The following is a 21,819-nucleotide window of genomic DNA, read 5'->3' on the forward strand; positions in this document are numbered from 1 at the left end:
CAACCTCACTGTTTCGTTGGGGCAAAGTACTTTGGTTGTGTTGTGCAGGTTCCACGTTGGCGCCGGAATCCCTGGTGTTGCGCTGCACTACATCTCGCCGCCATCAACCTTCAACGTGCTTCTTGGCTCCTACTGGTTCGATAAACCTTGGTTTCTTACTGAGGGAAAACTTGCTGCTGTACGCATCACACCTTCCTCTTGGGGTTCCCAACGGACGTGTGTTTACACGCTATCATGCATCCACTATCAAGCACTCATTTAGACCCTCCGGCGGCATAATCCTACATGAGATCAATTCTTGGATTTAGGTACCCATTTTTCAATGGGTCCTCTTTTGTTAGCAACAAGGGTCTTTGGGACCCAAATAGACCAAGCAACATAAATATCATAAGGGCCAACATATTTTTCATACACATCACCATAATAATCTTTAAATAAAACATAGTGAGGGTTAGCAATTCCCGCACTATCATCATTAATAGTTTTGCCTTTGGAGGCTTCACCATTAGTGATAACTTTCTTCTTTTCTTGTGCGGGCTTGGCCATCTTCTTGTTTTCCTTCTTTGCCTTGGCCTTAAAGCCAATGCCCTTCTTCCCATTGTTTGACCTTTGCTTACTCAAAAGGTCATCCAAAGAAAGTTTACTTTGGGGAGAGGAGGCCTTAGCAAGTTCATCCTTCAACCTAGCATTTTCCTCAACAAGATTTGCATGATCACAAGAGGGGGTAGAGGAGCTAGGCACATCATATTTAGCAAGCCTAATTTGAAGTTGCTCATTAGACTTGGAGAGGAGAGAGTTTTCACTCTTCAAAGCTTTGTGAGCCTTGTCTAGTTCCTCTAGATCCTTCACAAGTTTCTCATGATCAACACCAAATTTGGCTTTTTCCTTTTAAAGCACTTTTACCTTAGCCCTAGCAAGATCTCTATCTTTAGTAAGCTTATTAATTTCATCTTGAGGATCTTCAAGAATTTCTAGCCTCTCTTCAAGAGAAGCTATAGTTTCTTGTCCTTCCTCAAGGGCATTTTTAAGAGCATGTATTTCAAGAGAGTCCTCTCTCTCTCTATTTGACATTTTTTATCAAGGGTATCATCTAGTTGTGCTAGTCGAACCATGAGATTTGAAACATGCTTTTTAGTGTCACCTTTCAAGTTAAGAATGAACTCATCAAAATCAAGCATTTCTTGTTTCACTTTTAAACTAGCATGATCAATCCCTAGATCATTTGATATCTTAGGCATAGAGGGGTTAGGGGATGATACCTCGGAAGATTTAGCCATGAGGCAACTTTCTTCCTCCATGTGAATGTCTTCATTGGGGAATTCATTTGGTGATTAAGAGTTAGTGGAGAGAGAAGCAAGAGCAACCAATCCATTCGAAGTTTCATCTTCTTCATGATCATCATCACCGGAGGTGTATTCTTCTTGAGTTGATAGCACAATAGATGTGTCCAAGGAGGACCTAGCCATGAAGCAATGTGCATTCTTGATGTGAGGGTTCTCATTGGGGGATTCAAAGAGAGATGAAGAGGGAATATTGGTGGTGGCAATGGCGGCCACTTCCTTTGAGGTTTCTTCTTCATCACTACCACTCTCAACTTCATCGGAAGAATACTCTTCCTTAGTCATTAGCACAATCCTTGAAGGCCTCTTGTCCTTCTTACCCTTGTTGTAGAATTTCTTGTTGGGAGCCTTTGAATCTTTGCTCTTGTCCTTGGGAATGAGCCTTCCACCGCGAGTTTCCCTATGCTCATAGGGGCATTGTGCGATGAAATGGTTCTTGTCACCACAATTGTAGTACGATCTTGTTTTTGGGCCCAAGCCCTTGAATCCACTTGAGTTGTTTCTCTTGATGTTGTCTTCCTTTGCCTTGGATGGATCAACCCAAAAGGTTTTTGCATGGAATTCCATGTGATCATTGTAGTGGTATTCCAAATCATCCGGATAGGACATACTGCAAGATGCCCTATATGGTTCTTCAGGGTTCACCTCTTCCACGGTATTGACCGTCAAGGCAAGGTTTGTACCTCTAGACATTCCAATGGCACGATTGCGTGAGTCATGGGAGTTTTGTTCGGCCACCTTGAGAGCTTGCAACTCGTGCACAACTTGTTGAGAGGTGAGAGAGTGGTAGATTTCTCTTCCAAGGAGACTCTTGACATCAACGAGTTCAAAAGGCATCATGCAATCGATGTACTTGTCCTTGATCCAAAAATCATCAATATGTTGGGCACCCACATTCCGAAATGCATCGGCAACAGAGGTGAGCCTTCGATACTGTTGGAGATATGCCCAAGAGGCAATAATAAAGTGGTTATTATATATCTTTGTGTTTATGATAAATGTTTATATACCATGCTATAATTGTGTTAACCGAAACATTGATACATGTGTGTTATGTAAACAACAAGGAGTCCCTAGTAAGCCTCTTGTATAACTAGCTTGCTGATTAATAGATGATCATAGTTTCATGATCATGAACATTGGATGTTATTAATAACAAGGTTATGTCATTATGTGAATGATGTAATGGACACACCCAATTAAGCGTAGCATAAGATCACGTCATTAAGTTATTTGCTATAAGCTTTCGATACATAGTTACCTAGTCCTTCGACCATGAGATCATGTAAATCACTTATACCGGAAAGGTACTTTGATTACATCAAACTCCACTGCGTAAATGGGTGGTTATAAAGGTGGGATTAAGTATCCAGAAAGTATGAGTTGAGGCATATGGATCAACAGTGGAATTTGTCCATCCTGATGACGGATAGATATACTCTGGGCCCTCTCGGTGGAATGTCGTCTAATTAGCTTGCAAGCATATGAATGGTTCATAAGAGACCACAAACCATGGTACGAGTAAAGAGTACTTGTCAGGAGATGAGGTTGAACAAGGTATAGAGATACCGATGATCAAACCTCGGACAAGTAAAATATCGTGTGACAAAGGGAATCGGTATCGTATGTGAATGGTTCATTCGATCACTAAGTCATCGTTGAATATGTGGGAGCCAATATGGATCTCCAGATCCCGCTATTGGTTATTGGTTAGGAGAGAGGTCTCAACCATGTCTGCATAGTTCGCGAACCGTAGGGTGACACACTTAAGGTTTGATGTCGTTTAAGTAGATATGGAATATGGAATGGAGTTCGAAGTTTTGTTCGAAGTCTCGGATGGGATCCAGGACATCACGAGGAGTTCCGGAATGGTCCGGAGAATAAGATTCATATATAGGAAGTCATTTTATAAGTTTGAAAATGATCCGGTGCATTTATGGAAGGTTCTAGAAGGTTCTAGAAAAGTCCGGAAGAAATCACTATGGAAGGCGGAGTCCCGAAGGGACTCCACCTAGCATGGCCGGCCAACCCTAAGGGGGTGGAGTCCCAGGTGGACTCCACCATAGGTGGCCGGGCACCCCCTTCCAAGGGAAGGTGGGAATCCCACCTTGAGTGGGAGTCCCTCCTTGGGTAGGTTTCCTACCATATGGAAGTTTTTGGGTTGGGGTCTTATTCGAAGACTTGTAGTCCAACACTTGGGGGTTCCACCTATATAATGAGGAGCAAGGGGAGGGAGCCGGCCACACCAAAGCCTTGGCCGCCCCCTATAGTGGCCGGCGCCCCCCTCTCCCTGAACCCTAGCCGCCCTCCTCCACCACCTCCCCCGCATACGCTTAGCGAAGCTCCGCCGGAGATCTCCACCACCACCGCCACCACGCCGTCGTGCTGCCGGGATTCCAAGGAGGATCTACTACTTCTGCTGCCCGCTGGAACAGGGAGAAGGACGTCTTCATCAACACCGAACGTGTGACCGAGTACGGAGGTGCTGCCCGATTGTGGCACCGTCAAGATCTTCTACGCGCTTTTGAAAGCGGCAAGTGATCATCTTCTGCAACAACGAGATCTAATCTCGTAGGCTTTGGAAATCTTCAAGGGTTAGTCTCGTTATCCCCTCGTTGCTACCATCTACTAGATTGCATCTTGGCTTGGATTTCGTTCTCGCGGTAGGAAATTTTTTGTTTTCTATGCTACGAATCCCATCAGATACATCACTTGATGATCTTCATCCGGCAACCTCATGAATCCTTCGTCTTGATTCCGAAGAGCGCTATACTTGTTTCTCTTCATGCTTTCACTTCCCATGAAGCTAATGGCCAAACCCTCCCATGCTTCCTTGGCGGCTGTGAAACTCCGAACAAGAGCCAAGTCTTTTGTCCCCACACTAGTTTGAATCATGTGCAAGGAAATTGAGTTGAGTTGGTTATCAACCTCTTCTCTTCTAGTCTACTTTTCGGGGTTGTAAGGCTTGTACCCTTCCAAGATGATTCTCCAAAGTTCATTTGAGGCACTGCACACATAAGAGCGAAACTCAAATTGCCATGTACTAAAATCTTTATCATTAAATTTAGGTGCATCACCCCTAGTGTTTATATGAGGATGGGGAACCGGGATATCGGGTGAGCGGAAAGGTGGAGCCACATTATTGTAGCTCACATCCGCACTAGATGCTCTAGGAGAAGCATTGGGGGCTTTATTCTTATCTAAGTTCTCTTCATCCAAGAGTGGGCTAGAAGAGGGTGAGCCCAAAGCATCTCCCTTTTCTAATGCACTCTTGTCCCTTTCCTCTGTGATGGGGATTACAGAGGGAGCCGATGGCAAGCGATCGGAAATCATTTTCATCAAGCTTTCCATTTGAGCTTCCATGGCGGATCTCAAAGATGTTTCCATTACTATGAGATCATCCATGTAAACCGCCTTAGCGACCCCTCCCGTATCCTCATCGTCCGGCATACTCTTAGGCGGTTAAGCCCGAAATAAGAGTCGAGGCTCTGATACCAATTGAAAGGATCGTATGCCGCACCTAGAGGGGAGGTGAATAGGCGCTAACCAGTTTTTAGTTCTTTTTCAATTTAGGATTGACACAAAGGTAAATTCTCTAGATATGCAACTATGTGAATTTACCTATATGACAAGGCCAACTACTAAGCAAGATATAGCTATACAATATAGGTAATAGGATAGAGGTAACCGAGAGTGGAGCACGTGGAGACACGGAGTTAATTCCCGTAGTTCCCTTCCTTTGCAAGAAGGTATGTCTACGTTCGGAGGAGTGTGGTCGCTACGAAAGCCAGACCAACGCCACGAAGGCTTCACTCAGGTCTCCTGTGAGCACCGCCACGAAGGCCTAGCCCACTTCCACTAAGGGATTTCCTCGAGGCAGAAACCAGGCCTTTACAAGGTTCTTGGGGCACACATCCACAACCAAATTGGAGGCTCCTAAATCTGTAACAACAACAACAAGAACATATATCAACTACAAACAACTAGGGTTTCTCAAAAGAGGAACACTAGCAAAGGGGCCCTCAAGCATATGAGGGGGAAATGCAAATCGCTTCTGTGAGGATGTAGATCGGGGTCTTCTCCTTCGGATCTCCAAAGATCAAGAGCTTTGGATGGTTTGAGGAGGAGATCTTGTGAATCTTGTGTTTCTTGAAGTGGCTCTAATGGTGGATGAACTTGGCAAATGATTGAGCAACTTGTCCCAATGGAGAAGAAAGCTATTTATATGAGTAGGTTATTCAGATCTGACCGCTGTGGACGTTTTTGTGTAACACCGGAAGTTCCGGCCACAGGGGCCGGAAGTTCCGGCTGGATCCCTTCGCACCTGAGCAGCTGATGGACTGAGTGTGGGCGGAACTAGGGTGGAACTTCCAGCGACCGGAACAAGAGGGGGGGGGGGTGAATGGCGCTACGGCAAGTTTTAGTCTTTTCCAATTTTTATGCAACGAAAGGTAAAGGTGTGAACTTTAGCAATAGGGGTGATCCTACAATGAATATTGGGCGAGTGCAACAAGTAAAGGAATCAACAAGATAACGAGAGTAAGGAGCAAGACAACCGGGGGGCGCGAGGCGAGTCGAGGTTTGTTTCCCGCAGTTCCTTCCACTAAAGGAAGTACGTCTGCGTTGAGGAGGTGCTAGTCTCACACAAGAGACTAGGCGGCCACACCACGAAGGAAGGCCTCACCTTCTTCCTCGAAAGAGCTCCACGAAGGTGCTCTCCCTCTTCCACTAAGGCACCGGTCGAGGCGGTGATTCCTTCACAAGGTTGGGGCGAGCTCCACACACAAGGATGCTCCCAACACCCTATGGATCTAGTACATCACCAAGCTAGACTCCATAGCTGCACATCTCCAATGCTCCACCACAGGAACCCATCACCAATGCTCCACCAAAGGAACTCTTCCAATGCTCCACCAAAGGAACTCTTCTCCAAGGCCCCACCAAGGAACTCTTCCAATGCTCCACAAAAGGAACTCTTCTCCAAGATCCACCAAAGGAACCCTACCACCAAGATCCACTAAGGAATAGCTAGTATTGGTGAAATCTCTCTTGGTAGAACTATAGATCGGGGTCTCCTCCACCTATCCTCAAAGTTTAGGCATGATTGGTTGGATGGGGAAGGAGATCCTCAAGGATTAAGCTCAACAACAATGGAGGAGAGAGAAGGGGAAGAGATAAAATCGTGTTGGAGAAGAAGGGGCCCTTAAATAGGCTCCTCCAAATCCAACCATTATGTCCAGATTTGGCCTAAGCGGTACTACCGCTTTTGGGAAGCGGTACTGATAAGGGGTGGCCCGATCTTCTCAGTAAGCAACGGTGGTGATGATGATCACGGGGTGATAGCAGCGGAGGAACACGACGATGTAGTGGATGATAACTTGTATGACGCAACGAGATCTCTCGATTGGTCCCTGTCGCCAATGCAACAGCTCTCAACCCTGCAAGATATTCGCAACTCCACACACTTGCGCACGTAGCCGCCGACCACGAAGCGGTAAGTTGCAACCGTCTAATTCCCAATGGAACAGCAGATCACACAAGACTTTATCAGGATCTACACAATATCAAGCAATATGGTGTAGGGATTCAATAGTTTTGCATAAGCAAACAACTAAGAACTAGGGGTTATCTTAAACGTGGTCTAAAGCAACTAGGGGGGCGTCCTGGGCACTTATATAGGCGTCCGGGACAAGTTCAGGTCGAAAAGATACAAAGAAAACCGACCCAGAATAGATCTGGTCGAGACAGACTCGGACTCGTCCGGTCTGGAATCCGGTTGACCGGGCTGTGGACCGGGTCGTCCGGTCTGGGGTCCGGTTCAACCGGGCGGCAACCGGATCGGCCGGTCTGTGGTCCGGTCAACCGGGCGGCAACCGGGAAATTGCGAGGTTTTCCGGTTTTCACCCGGTACGATAAATCCTGTCCGGTTGGCGCCCGGTCGACCGGGCCAGGGACCGGGTCGGCCGGTCTGGCGGCCGGTCGGACCGGGTGCTGGACCGGCCTGGACTTCTTCTTCTCCTCTCGCGCATGCCTCCCGCTCCTCCCTCGCGCGTTCATGAGATATCTTCATGTCCAGCTCCATGTCCAGCTTCACGGCCATCTTGACGTCCGTCTTCATGTCCAGCTGCTCCTCTCCTCCTCGTGCGATGCTCGTCTCTTCTTGATACCTGATGATACATAAGTAATAGGACTTAGGCAGTATAAAGTTCTCATCAATCAAAGTACCGTTGAGAAACAAGTTCACCTGTTGTTTAAGTAGCTTCGCACGAGCCCTTGTAATTGGTCCAATCCGAACTTCATCGGACTTGAGCTTCACAGCATGTTCATCTTCAGCTTGTAATGACGGAGGTGGCATTGAGGTAGGGATGTCCTCATCATCTCCCCCCCCCCTTCAAAAGGCGTCGACCCCGACGCTCCAAGGTCTTCTCCGTCATATGGTGTCAAATCAGCAACATTGAAAGAATTACTGACACCAAACTCATCAATTGGAAGATCTATTGAGTATGCATTATCATTGATCTTGGCCAGCACTTTGTAAGGACCAGCACCACGAGGCTTCAACTTAGACTTCCTCAGCTTCGGGAACCTATCCTTGCGAAAATGTACCCAGACCATATCACCAGGCTTGAACAACATCTCCTTACGCTTCTTGTTCATCCTTGCAGCATTGCTCTTGCCTTTCTTTTCTATCAACTCTTTAGTCTTCACATGGATCTTACGCACAAAATCTGCCCTCTTGGATGCCTCCATATTAACTCTCTCATGTATGGGCAAAGGCAACAAGTCAAGTGGAGTAATTGGTTTGAAACCATACACCACCTCAAAAGGACATAGCTCCGTGGTAGAATGTACTGCCCTGTTATAAGCAAACTCCACATGCGGCAAACAATCTTCCCACTCCTTCAGGTTTTTCTTGATCATGGATCTCAATAGTTGTGACAATGTTCTATTCACCACCTCAGTTTGACCATCAGTTTGTGGATGACAAGTAGTACTGAACAGCAGCTTCGTCCCTAGCTTTCCCCACAGCGTCTTCCAGAAGTAGCTCATAAACTTCACGTCACGATCAGAAACAATTGTCTTCGGGACTCCATGTAATCGCACAACCTCCCTGAAAAACAGGTTAGCAACATGCGACGCATCGTCGCTTTTGTGGCAGGCAATAAAATGTGACATCTTAGAAAATCTGTCCACTACCACAAATATAGAATCATGGCCTCTCTTAGTACGCGGCAAACCCAACACAAAATCCATACTTATATCTTCCCAAGGTGTAGTAGGTGCCGGTAAAGGAGTATACAAACCGTGAGGCTTCAGCTTGGACTTGGACTTGTTGCAAGTAATGCACCTCTTCACATACCTGTCCACGTCCCTCCTCATCTTTGGCCAATAAAAGTGGTCAGCTAGCATGAGTAGCGTCTTCTCACGCCCAAAGTGACCCATCAAACCTCCAGCATGTGATTCCTGCAATAAGAGCAAACGCACAGACGATTCTGGAACACATAGTTTGTTAGCTCTAAACAAGAACCCATCGTGTATGTGATATTTGTCCCATGCTTTACCAAGAGCACATAAGCGATATGGTTCAGCAAAATCATGATCAGTAGCATATAAATCACATAGCACCTCTAATCCAGGAATTTTAACATCAAGTTGAGTTAATAGCATATTCTTCCTAGATAGAGCATCAGCAACAATATTATCTTTTCCCTTCTTATGTTTAATAATGTATGGAAAAGATTCAATGAACTCAACCCACTTAGCAAGACGCTTATGCAAAGTAGACTGAGCTTTCAGGTATTTCAAAGCTTCATGATCAGAATGTATGATAAATTCTTTTGGCCATAAGTAATGTTGCCAAACCTCAAGAACTCTAATTAAAGCATACAATTCTTTATCATAGATAGGATAGTTCAACTTAGCACCAGACAGTTTCTCAGAAAAATATGCAATTGGGCGACCCTCTTGCATCAACACACCACCAATTCCAATACCACTAGCATCACATTCAATCTCAAATTGCTTATTGAAATAAGGAAGTGCAAGCAATGGTGCAGAAGTTAACAATCGTTTTAGTTCATCAAAAGCATGATCTTGGGCTGCGCCCCACTCAAAAACAACACCCTTCTTAGTCAAGTCATTCAAAGGTGCAGCAATAGTACTAAAGTTGGGCACAAATCTTCTATAAAACCCAGCTAGACCATGAAAACTTCTTACTTGACTCACATTCATGGGAGTAGGCCAATTTTGAATAGCTTCAATTTTAGACACATCTACTTCTACTCCATGCTTAGAGACAACATAACCCAGAAATATGACCTTATCTTTGCAAAATGTGCACTTCTCAAGATTACCATAGAGTTTATTATCACGCAACACTTGCAAAACATGTCGAATATGTATAGTATGATCAGATTCATTGCGGCTGTAGATTAATATGTCATCAAAGTACACAACCACAAACTTGCCAATAAATTCCCGCAAAACATGGTTCATCAGTCTCATGAAAGTGCTAGGTGCATTAGTTAGACCAAAAGGCATTACTAACCACTCATATAAACCAAATTTTGTTTTAAAGGCTGTTTTCCACTCATCCCCTTCTTTCATCCTAATTTGATGATAGCCACTACGCAAATCAATTTTAGAGAAGACAGCAGCACCACTCAATTCATCTAGCATATCCTCTAAACGGGGAATAGGGTGACGATATCGAATAGTGATATTGTTTATAGCTCTACAATCTACGCACATACGCCATGTACCATCTTTCTTAGGAACTAGAATAACAGGAACATCACAAGGACTAAGGCTTATGCGAATATAACCTTTGTCGAGTAGCGCTTGTACTTGCTTCTGTATCTCCTTCGTTTCTTCGGGGTTCATTCTATATGGTGCCCGATTGGGTAGCGAAGCTCCGGGAATCAAGTCGATTTGATGCTCAATACCTCGCAATGGTGGAAGTCCTGCGGGTACCTCATCCGGAAACACGTCGCCAAATTCCTGCAAAACATTAGAAACACCAAGAGGAAGAGGGGTCATGTCGTTAGAAACCAAAACTGTACCCCTGTACAAGAGCACAAGAGGCATGGCTGTAGGATCCTCACTAAATTCTCTCATGTCTTCTGTGGTGGCTAATGAGACTAAGGAATTCACTCTCTCACTTTTCGTTATATCACTCACAACATTACAATTCTCTCGTCTATCAATGGATGCATCTTCCAAGTTTACTTCAACTTTCTGACGAGACTCATTGACAATTTGTTGTGGTGTCATAGGCTGTAAGTTGATTTTCTTGCCCTTGAACTCCAAGTGATATGTATTGGCACGGCCATTGTGTTGCACAGAACGGTCATAGAGCCAAGGCCGACCCAATAGTAGGTGACACACCGTCATAGGAACGACATCAAAGTCAATGCAATCCTTATACGGTCCAATAGCAAATTCAACACGCACCATGTGGTTTACCTTCATCTCACCATTGTCGCTCAACCACTGAATATAGTATGGATGCGGGTGCGGTAGATACTTCAACTTCAGCTTGGTGCACAACTCTTTGCTTGCTAAATTGCGGCAACTCCCGCCATCAACAATGACCTTGCAAGCCTTGTCAGGACCAACTAAAGCTTTTGTTTGGAACAAGTTGCAGCGCTGAGTAGATGCACTAGGCAACACATTAAGAGCACGCTGCGACACAACAATGGTGCGAGCATCAGACGGATATGCATCTTCACCATCAGTGTCATAGTCATCATCTTCTGGAGCATTAGGATCAACATCATCTCCAGTCTCATACTCATTGTCCTCATTGATAATCATGACTTTGCGGTTAGGACAATCTCTCTTGAAGTGACCCTTGCCACCACATGTATGACAAACCATATCACGGTTGCGCGCAGTAGACACATTAGAGCCACTCGTACTTGCAGCAGATTCGGACTTCTTTGTGTTAGACACATTGGAGACCGGCTTACTAGGCTGATGAGAGTAAGGGGCGGAGCGCGTCGAAGGCGCCGGCGCCGTAGACGGGGCCGCGCGGGGTGTGTAACGCCCAGCTCCTGTAGCTCGTCCTTTGATCTTTGCTTCGTCAGCCAACTGTGATTCAGCTTCTCTTGCATGATGTAACAATTGATTCATATTGGTGTAATTGTAGTGACGAACAATGCCTTTGATATCATACTTCAAACCATGCAGAAAACGCTGCATTGTCATCTCAAGAGACTCACGGACACGGCCACGCTGAATAAGCATCTCCATCTCCATGTAGTATTCATCGACAGTCTTCACACCTTGTCTCAATAGAGTCAGCTTATCATATATATTCCGCAAGTAATTTGTAGGCACAAAACGAGAAGTCATCGCCTCCTTCATAGCAAGCCATGTGCGTATAGGTCGTTCACCATCCTCTTCACGATTGCGAACAAAAGCATCCCACCAACGCAATGCATAGCCATCAAATTCAGAAGAAGCAAGCTTGATCTTTCTATCTTCAGTGTAGTGCGGATGTAAATTCCACAACTTCTCAATCTTGAGCTCCCAAGTGAGGTATTCTTCAACATCAGCACCTCCTTCAAACTTGGGGATAGAAAATTTGGGCTTACCCAATCCATCTTCCTCATCTTGTCCACGACCATTGCGGCCAAGTGGAGCCCAATTGCGAGCACGATCGCCACGAGGCGCACCACGAGCATTGTGGGCGTCATCTTGAAGCTCAGGATCTTCATCATCGTCTTGTTGTTGTCGTGTAGTCAAATTCTGGACAAGTAAGCGCAAGTCATTAAGATTGCGTTGTATATCCGTCGTTTGATCTTGTATCCTTGTAACGGTCACATTTGTAGCATTCAGCTGCTGGGAGATCTCTTGGACCGTCCCTTTAAGCGCATCATCCTGAGCGTGGAATTCATGTCGCATCTCATTACGAAGAGCCTCATACTCCCTCCATGTCATCAAATCCGCGGAGTTCTTGTTCTCCTGGTTAACAATTTTCTCATCACTAACAGACATGGTTAGTAGGTTAGTGCACGTAAATCAAGAATATATGGTGGTACTCTCACAACTCACTCAAAAACTGATAAGAAAAGGAGATCTTACCGTTCCAAAGTAAATTAGTGTTGCTTACCACTTGTAGTAACAACTAGTGCACGGATGTAGCGAAGCGAATATCAAAGGTATAAGAACAAATCACACGACAAAGCAGGATATATGTGGGGCTGTAGGTAGGCTACCTATTTGCACCAATAACAAGCTCTAGCGCTGACCGTAGACAACCAAAGATACTCACACAAGGCGATGTAATAGGGCAATGCAACTATATGTGGGAAAGGTTGCAAAGCACACGAGAGACGCTAGCAAAGCTCAACGAGACAGGCACAAGATTGCTCAACTACAGGTGCAGTAAAGAAAACTAAGGCCTTCACTTGATTCAACTAGCACTTCACTTCTTTTTGGATTGTTCTTTTTGTAGAACACACGCAGCTATGTAGCTCTTTTTGCTTCTTTTCAATTTTGTGGATTTTTTTTTTTGACTCAACTCCTTGATTACACGGCCAACAAAATATGCAAAGCACCAAACCCTAATGAGCAGCCTGACGAGCAGTAAAACTAGTCTCTTCTGGGGAAGTTCCTAGTCACGTATATCGATAGGCTGTGGCTATGGTTGGGAAAAGCACACTGTACGCTATGTGGACTCGGAGAAACAAAAACGAAAACTAGATGATAAAAAACAAGATGATAGAGTAAACTCAAACCCTAAAACTAGATGGAAGACAAAGATACGCAAAAACAACTACGAAAAGCAACTAAAACTCGAAATTACTGCAATCTAAGGCTATGGCAAACCCTAACCCTAATTTTTTTTGGCTTTTTCTGGATAGGAAAACACTCACAACTCAACTATGGGGTGGATTGTGGATGGCTTACCGAGGAAAACTGGAAATCTGATACCAAGATGATAAGGGGTGGCCCGATCTTCTCAGTAAGCAACGGTGGTGATGATGATCACGGGGTGATAGCAGCGGAGGAACACGACGATGTAGTGGATGATAACTTGTATGACGCAACGAGATCTCTCGATTGGTCCCTGTCGCCAATGCAACAGCTCTCAACCCTGCAAGATATTCGCAACTCCACACACTTGCGCACGTAGCCGCCGACCACGAAGCGGTAAGTTGCAACCGTCTAATTCCCAATGGAACAACAGATCACACAAGACTTTATCAGGATCTACACAATATCAAGCAATATGGTGTAGGGATTCAATAGTTTTGCATAAGCAAACAACTAAGAACTAGGGTTTATCTTAAACGTGGTCTAAAGCAACTAGGGGGGCGTCCTGGGCACTTATATAGGCGTCCGGGACAAGTTCAGGTCGAAAAGATACAAAGAAAACCGACCCAGAATAGATCTGGTCGAGACAGACTCGGACTCGTCCGGTCTGGAATCCGGTTGACCGGGCTGTGGACCGGGTCGTCCGGTCTGGGGTCCGGTTCAACCGGGCGGCAACCGGATCGGCCGGTCTGTGGTCCGGTCAACCGGGCGGCAACCGGGAAATTGCGAGGTTTTCCGGTTTTCACCCGGTACGATAAATCCTGTCCGGTTGGCGCCCGGTCGACCGGGCCAGGGACCGGGTCGGCCGGTCTGGCGGCCGGTCGGACCGGGTGCTGGACCGGCCTGGACTTCTTCTTCTCCTCTCGCGCATGCCTCCCGCTCTTCCCTCGCGCGTTCATGAGATATCTTCATGTCCAGCTCCATGTCCAGCTTCACGGCCATCTTGACGTCCGTCTTCATGTCCAGCTGCTCCTCTCCTCCTCGTGCGATGCTCGTCTCTTCTTGATACCTGATGATACATAAGTAATAGGACTTAGGCAGTATAAAGTTCTCATCAATCAAAGTACCGTTGAGAAACAAGTTCACCTGTTGTTTAAGTAGCTTCGCACGAGCCCTTGTAATTGGTCCAATCCGAACTTCATCGGACTTGAGCTTCACAGCAGGTTCATCTTCAGCTTGTAATGACGGAGGTGGCATTGAGGTAGGGATGTCCTCATCAGGTACTACCGCTCTGTGTTCGAAATCCTCCCAGATCTGGTCAAAGGACGCAGAGCGATACTACCGAACGAGGTACCGCTTGAGGTACCACAATAGGGTCCAGACCTTACTGGATCCAAAGCGGTACCAGAGCGGTACCAGGGCGGTACGACCGTATCTCGTTACGGTACCTAAGCGGTACCGTGAGCGGTACTACCGCCCCAGGTACTGCAGGGGTACCGCAACGTGTTCTGGGGGACGAATTCAGGTCAGACTCAGAGCGGTACCGAGGGCGGTACCTATAGGGGTAGCGGTACTACCGCTACAGGTACCGGTAGTACCGGCCTGGCTAAATCTGGTTTTCTTCCCTTTTTCTCTCCAACCATGTTACCTCGCTAAACACACACAAAACCAGAAAACCTATCAACTACGCTTCAGTCTTCCGATCTTGACGCGTCCGGCGAGGTCACCGTGTACTTGCAAATCTAACAATGATACTCACTACAACAAATGTGACATTCTATGACGCTCATTCCGTGACGATACAGTGAAAAAACGTCAGGGAATAGTCAAAATTTCAGAAACTGTGACGTTTTTTGAATGAAACGTCATGGAATGAGCGTCATATAATGTCACATATGTTGTAGTGACTCAAGGCACACGGTGAGATTACTCAAGTGTTGTCATCAAACACACAAAACTTGGGGTATGAATTTTGCTCTTACATCGGCCACAGGGGCCGGAAGTTCCGGCTGGATCCCTTCGCACCTGAGCAGCTGATGGACTGAGTGTGGGCGGAACTAGGGCGGAACTTCCGGCGACAGGAAGTTCCGGCCAAGTTCCAGCCTACTTCCGGAATCGCGTGAAAACCATACTGGAACCATCTGCGAGTAAAAACGCAATTTTCGGAACTTGCCCGGAAGTAGGGCGGAAGTTCTGCTGACCGGAACTTCCGGCCTACTTCCGCCGAGCTTCATCGTGTGAGGCGCTGAGATTTTGCTGATAAGAGCATCTGGGCGGAACTTCCGCCTGCAGGGGCCAGAACTTCCGCCTGAAGCAAAAATGCAGCAATGACTCCAGTTTTGTGAATCCATTCCACCAGCCATGTATGTATAATGAAACCATGTACCTGTCTACATCAACACACATAAATAGATACCTATTGTTGACATCAAACACACAAAACCCAAAAGGGCGGGAAATGTTCTTTCAGGTCACACCTTAGATTTTCACCATGAAATGTAAGACATTGAACTTCTCATGTGTCAACGCCCCCACTTGCATGGCGTTGCTACGAAGACTAAAACACCAAGCAAGTTGACCATCGTTGCAAAGCCTCGAACCAAAGACACTAGTCCTCAGATCTTGCCTTCCATGCCATTCTCCGCCTCTGACTTCTCCGTGAAATAAAAAAGACATGTCCATGATGGAAATCGATAGCAGAGCTTCGTGCCACTCCCTTCTGAAGTCAAACGATCAGAAAAAACATAGGTGCTCACGATCGAATCCCATCCAATCCAGCAATCTCTAGGCACCGGTGGAGATGCTCTTAGGATCAACACATGCATGATTTGTACTCCCTTTGTTCCATATTTGTTGCCGCAAATTTGGATGTGTATAGATACACCCAAATCAGTGACACCTAATATGGAAAGGAGGGATATCAAAATTTAGCATGTTTAGCTTGATATCAAAATCAAAGTTTCTAGTATGCATGGATTTTTTTATTGAAAATGATAGTTTGCTCTCCAAATCCTATTAATAAAAGCCAAGATTCAAGCTCATGGGTACCAAAAAACAAAAATAAAGGTACTACCTCCATTTATTTTGCTAAAACTGTTTATATTAGGAAACATATGGTGATAAAAATGTGCCAATTTTTGTTGAATGTATGCTTACTATCCTAGGGCTAGCACTGGAACTGCCTCTCCCTCTCACCACCGTCTCCTCCTTTCGTGCTAGACACCTCTCTGCTTCTTCACCCTACCCAACCGTCTATCAGCCACCCCTAATGCTACTACCTACTATCCCCGACCTTAGGATGTCCACCACCGCCATCCTCAAGGAAACATGTTCGATAATTCTTCCATCTCATGACATGTCCAAAGTCATTTTTTCCATAGTGGTAGCCAATGTTGACGAAATCGATTATCGACGTCAATTCAGTCGACTAGCGATTAGCGATTAATAAGCAAATCGGCCAATTAATCGGGCGATAAATGAGTTTATCAGCTAACCGGTGACCATCAAGTAGCGAGTAATCGGTCGATTAATCGTTGAATCGGACGATTTTTTGAACAGTGGCGGTCGCTAATTGACATAGGCATCCCCAATGGGCCTGCCGAAGATGGTACCCGGGGTTTACTAAAGGCCCATGATCCGAAGATTACGAAGCTCGGAAGCCCAATAAAGCGTCAACTATGGAAGTTAGAGATGTATTAGGAATAGACTTCTAATTGCACAGGACGAACTCAAAGAGTCTCCCGTTGTTTGTAACTTGTACATCACGAAACCCTCGGCTCCGCCTCCTATATATGGAGGAGTCGAGGGAGAAAGAAATGATCAATCTCATTGTCAACTCAACCCTAGTTTTTAGCAGTCGAGTACCTTTTTCGGCTGAAACCTTCGAGATCTACTTGCCCTCTACTTCTGCGAAACCCAAGTCTACAACTTATAGACATTGACAAGTTAATACCTTGTCAATTAGCGTCGTGAACTTCATCGGTAACAAGCAAAGCGATGGATGGAGGTAAACAGATCAAAACCGCATCGATTGACACGACGAGGTCAACCCCGTCCTTCCTACTTCTCCTTGTTTCCGGCGGAGTTGTTCACCTATTAGATTTCCCTAGCTCCAGGATACAAACTATTTAAAACTTATATTTTTGTAGGTTTGTGTGATACATCATTGGTTTCATAATAAAACTTGCAATCATAAATTGAAAATAAAACAATCACTGGAGGTTGGAGCGGTGGAGCCCAATTTCATAGAACTCTGCATCACTGTATTTTTTAAGGCCCATCTGCCTATGGACAAAGAGCGAAGCCCACGGGCCGACCACGTGGCCCGACCGTATTGTTACTTAGCTCGATCAGATCCAACTCCAGCCCAGTACTCAGCTGCATCTCGAAATCGTCGCGCACGTACGGCGTCGGGCGAATCGACCTCGCCGTTGCTCAGACGCCGGAGACGACGACGACGACGAGGAAGAGATGACGGTGTTCCACTTCCTCAACTGCGCCGTCCTCACCTTCGGCCCCCACGTCGTCTACTACTCCGCCACCCCCCTGTAAGTTGACTCCCTCTCCCTCCATCTCTCTGTTACCACGAGATCCGTATCCCAAACGTGTTAGATCTGTGTCTGCCCAGAGGTCTGGTATCTGCTTGGTTGCGTGATCCGGGCACGGTGGCGTAGGAATTCCTGACACTGTTTGTTCCACGCTCGTTCTTGGCTTGTCCGATGGGGTTTTGGTCGGTGTAGCTTCACTGAATTTTGCTCAGTTGGGTTGAATCCGGATTTGGGCATCTGTTGGATGAAGTATGCTGTCCGAATTGAACCTCATTAGCTTACTCGTAATTACTTGCTCTGGTGGCAAGTAACTTCAGAGCACATGCCATTTTGTAAGTTACAAGTTGAACATGATATAGCACAAGACTTGCCTCTGAGCTGCACGGTAGGATTAGTTTGATAAGCTATTCAGTGTCCTGACTTTTTTCAACAGAGGCATATATGAATTTGTGCAAGAAGAAACTGAAGTATGCGGTGGTGTAATCGTTTCACTGGATGCTGGTTGCTTGCATTTTGGAGATCTCTCTCAATGACCGCATACTCTGCATTCACATTATACCATCTCTTTAAAACAGCTCTGTGATGAAGCAGTAAGTAGTTTGTGCGTAACCTTTGAAACATGTGAATTAACTTACTATTGATAGTGCGCTAGTGAAATCACATGTTAATATTATTGCTGAGTTATACTGTCATTGTTGCAAAATGTGCCATGTGATAATAAGTGGAGTGGAATAAATAGGTGGTTTTATGATAAGAGAGTTGGAAATAGATCAGATGTATATGTCCACGTGATGTTTGTTTGGATGGTTGCATGGAGCTTGGCCATTATTTAGAGTTGGGGGTTGTAGATTGGCGGTTAGATCGGAAGGAGAGTTGAGATTGGATGTGTCTGCGCAGCAAAGCTTGAGATTCTGATACTTTGAACGTATGGATGAAAATGTTTATTCTATGTCAAGGGACTCTTCGGACTGCCCTTAAGCTTGAGATTATCTGATACTTTGAACTTATGGATGAAAATGTTTATTCTATGTCAAGGGACTCTTCGGACTGCACTTACTCAAATATTTGTTTCAGGTCAGAGTATGATACGATTGGCACTAGTGTAAAAGCAGCTGTTGTTTATCTTGGAGCAGCACTTGTAAAGGTCAGTAACTAGCTGTGGATTCTATTCTAAAATAAAGTGCTAATTCATAAGTGCCATGATTGACATGCCCAAACAGCCCACCATTTGTTGAGCTATCTGCTTGAGAAACTTTTTAGTTGTTTGATCATATACAGTTGGCATCTACTTGATTTAGACACTTCAATATGGTCTTTGCTCTTTAGAATAACCACTCAGTTACTCCTTTACTTTAACAAACATCGATATACCAGTTTTCAGAGCAAACTTTTGGTTTCAGGGTTCTATGTCACTCAGCGGATTCTTTTTCTTTACTTGTTTATAAAATTTCTGTGATTTATTCAAAGGTTGTCAAATGCCTATTATCTGTTCTGCATGGTCTGTACTGGTTATCATCCAGTTATACAGTTCTTTTTGTACAAGAATCAATTGTCCTGATAGTTTCTGTTTTAATCCTTTGTCATACAGCACTATTTTAATTTGATGTATTTTTTATAGCCAATTTCTATCAACTCAGTTGCAGATAAGAGATTTATGAGATTGCTAACCATTGCTATGTCATAATGGCAGCTTGTTTGTTTAGCAACATTCCTCAAAGTACCTGATGCGAATGATAGCTTTGATCCCTACCAGGTATGTTTTATGCACGTTAATAAAACATGCTTGGATTTACCCTTTTTTTCACTGTTAATTACCTATAATTATTTTCCACGTGCAGGAATTAATGAAAATCCTAATTGGGTTTATAGATGTTGCTGGCCTTTATTTTGCTATGACACAGTTGACCCACAGAAACATCTCCCAGAACCATAAGTTCCAGGCTGTTGGTCTTGGTGAGTACATAGTTGTATTTGTTCATTTTCTGACATAATGCTTTTAGCTCAAACTCTAATACTTCATCCATGGTTGCATGTTTGCTTTTATCTTTTTTTCATCTCCATTGTGTATGTTCACCTGCCTTACTACCCATTTTAATTGCTAGTTTTTCGTTCAATAATCTGTGCTCGTCAGCCTTTTCATACGCAAAATGAATTTCTGACGTTGATCTTTGTAGCAATTGCTGCTAGTCTTTTAGCTGTACAGACTACAGAGACATGCTTTTTGGCTACAAATAGAGTTTCTCATGAAATTGAATGTCTTGAGTCTGTTTATTGTTTAAATTGGATTGGATCTCCTTAAGTTTCTTACTCTGTATAAATCAGGAGAGGATGTGATGCTTTTGACCTATTTCCACCTGCAATCTAACTTTATCATGATTATCATTGACCTGTTGGACATTTATGGGGTTTCCAGGCTGGGCTTTTGCTGACTCAGTTCTGCACCGTCTTGCACCTCTCTGGATTGGGGCACGAGGGCTTGAATTTACTTGGGAGTACATCTTTCAAGGAGTTGAAGCAAATGCCAATCTTGTATGTCACTCAGAACTGTTAAAAATATAATCTCAGCTCCTTTGTTGTGGTTGTTTATCCTGAACCCGGGTAGCTTACTTTTGTATTTTATAGGTGATGACCCTTTCCCTGGCTGCATTAGGATCCTTGATGTGGCTGAGGAAGAACAAACCGAAAACTTTAATTCCAATAATTTATGCATGTGCTCTGCTTCTGGCAACAATGCCATCAATCACCAGGTTATTCCGTTTCTATCATGATGCAGTATTCCTAAGAAAAATAGTCATGCTCCAGCATGTGATTATGTTCTTATTTCCTTTTTTTTTCAAGTTCTTGGTTATGATGAAGTAGCAAGTAGGTTTTGTTAAACCTAGCATGATTTGTGTCAATTTAGAGTCATTGGCTGAATACCTAGTACGCTATGCTCAATACTTAGAACAAGATTCCCCTTTCAAACCTGTCATTTGATGTCCTCACATTCTGTCCAAGTTTTAATTCTATCCACATCGTATTAAGTCTAGTATAGGGACTGTTCTCCATTCCATGGAATGTTTTTAGTTACAAGTCAGAATAGCATCTCTTATATGACGATTATTTAGTGGAGATGTCCGGAAGATCTTGATGGATCACATGTCTTATACCTGTTATTCTTCGATTCTTATTCTGTATTCATCGCCGGTTCATTCAAATGTATATTCGCTGCACTTTAGGAGCCCATCTTCTTAATTAATTTTCATGTATTCTTGTTCATGCTGCTAACCATGCTAAAACAATATTGCAGTTACTTGAGGAGATCATTAGAGTGGCAGACTCCCAAGGTGGTCGGCTTCGAGCTCTTTTCCTCGCTGATTATGGCTTTCATCAGCTGGCAGCTGTTCTCTGCTTGTCAGAGGCCGATGTGATGAACGGAAGAACTGCAGAATTTACCAATTACCAGAGATTTGACGGTCCTGAGATCTTTTTGTACTTCGGCAAAATTAGGATGATGCTTTGAGACTTGCATGTCTCAATTGCAGAACATTTTACTTTATTTGTCGGCTATACTGCAGAAACACGTGATCTAAGATGCCACTACTGTAACAGACGCTCTTCTAAGAATCGAGCTGTAGCACCATTTTGTGTGTTGGGCGTCTCATCTATTCTAATCAATAGCATTGCATCATGTAGACTGAATACAAGGCATTCACCTATGTTGTCAGGTTACGACCGAATACACTGACTTAGGTCTGGATGTGTCAGACATTCTTGCATTATGGCTTTTGAATGTTATATCATCAGTGCTGTGAAACAGCTTTTTTCCTTTTGAAGTATATTTCTCCTTAACATGTATTATACAAGCAGTGCACAATCAAGACACATGCTTGCAGCATTTTGCATCCAAAATGGCTTCAGAGGAAGAAACAGCTAGACATGCAGCACTTCGAAGCCAGGCCAGAGTACACTAGTGGGTGCAAAACCTTAGTGTAGGGGAAAAAGATGCATAAAAGTGCTAGAATATTTTATCTTACTTTATTTAATAATTGATAGAAGTCTTTAGATGCCAATTTGTCCAATATGTCAATATCATCTTGCCTGATGGGATTTATTCGTGGGAACCTCTGGATCCTCAGTCCCGTAGTTAAAAAAATCTAATCATCTGGAACAAGAGATCATCAGAAAAT

At 44.5% G+C, this 21,819-nt stretch overlaps 1 protein-coding gene across 1 annotated transcript; it reads left to right on the forward strand.

The window, feature by feature from the left end:
• Window positions 1–17,464: 17,464 nt before the first annotated feature.
• On the forward strand, window positions 17,465–21,279 carry LOC127292684 (uncharacterized). The gene is made up of 7 exons (XM_051322128.1): window positions 17,465–17,650; window positions 18,725–18,794; window positions 19,341–19,403; window positions 19,489–19,603; window positions 20,064–20,179; window positions 20,273–20,397; window positions 20,940–21,279. The coding sequence occupies exons 1-7, from the start codon at window positions 17,574–17,576 to the stop codon at window positions 21,058–21,060; spliced, it is 687 nt and encodes a 228-aa protein (XP_051178088.1). The 5' UTR covers window positions 17,465–17,573; the 3' UTR covers window positions 21,061–21,279.
• The last annotated feature ends 540 nt before the right edge of the window (window positions 21,280–21,819 follow it).

The sequence above is a fragment of the Lolium perenne genome, chromosome 4, assembly GCF_019359855.2.
Source record: "Lolium perenne isolate Kyuss_39 chromosome 4, Kyuss_2.0, whole genome shotgun sequence".
NCBI lineage: Eukaryota > Viridiplantae > Streptophyta > Magnoliopsida > Poales > Poaceae > Lolium > Lolium perenne.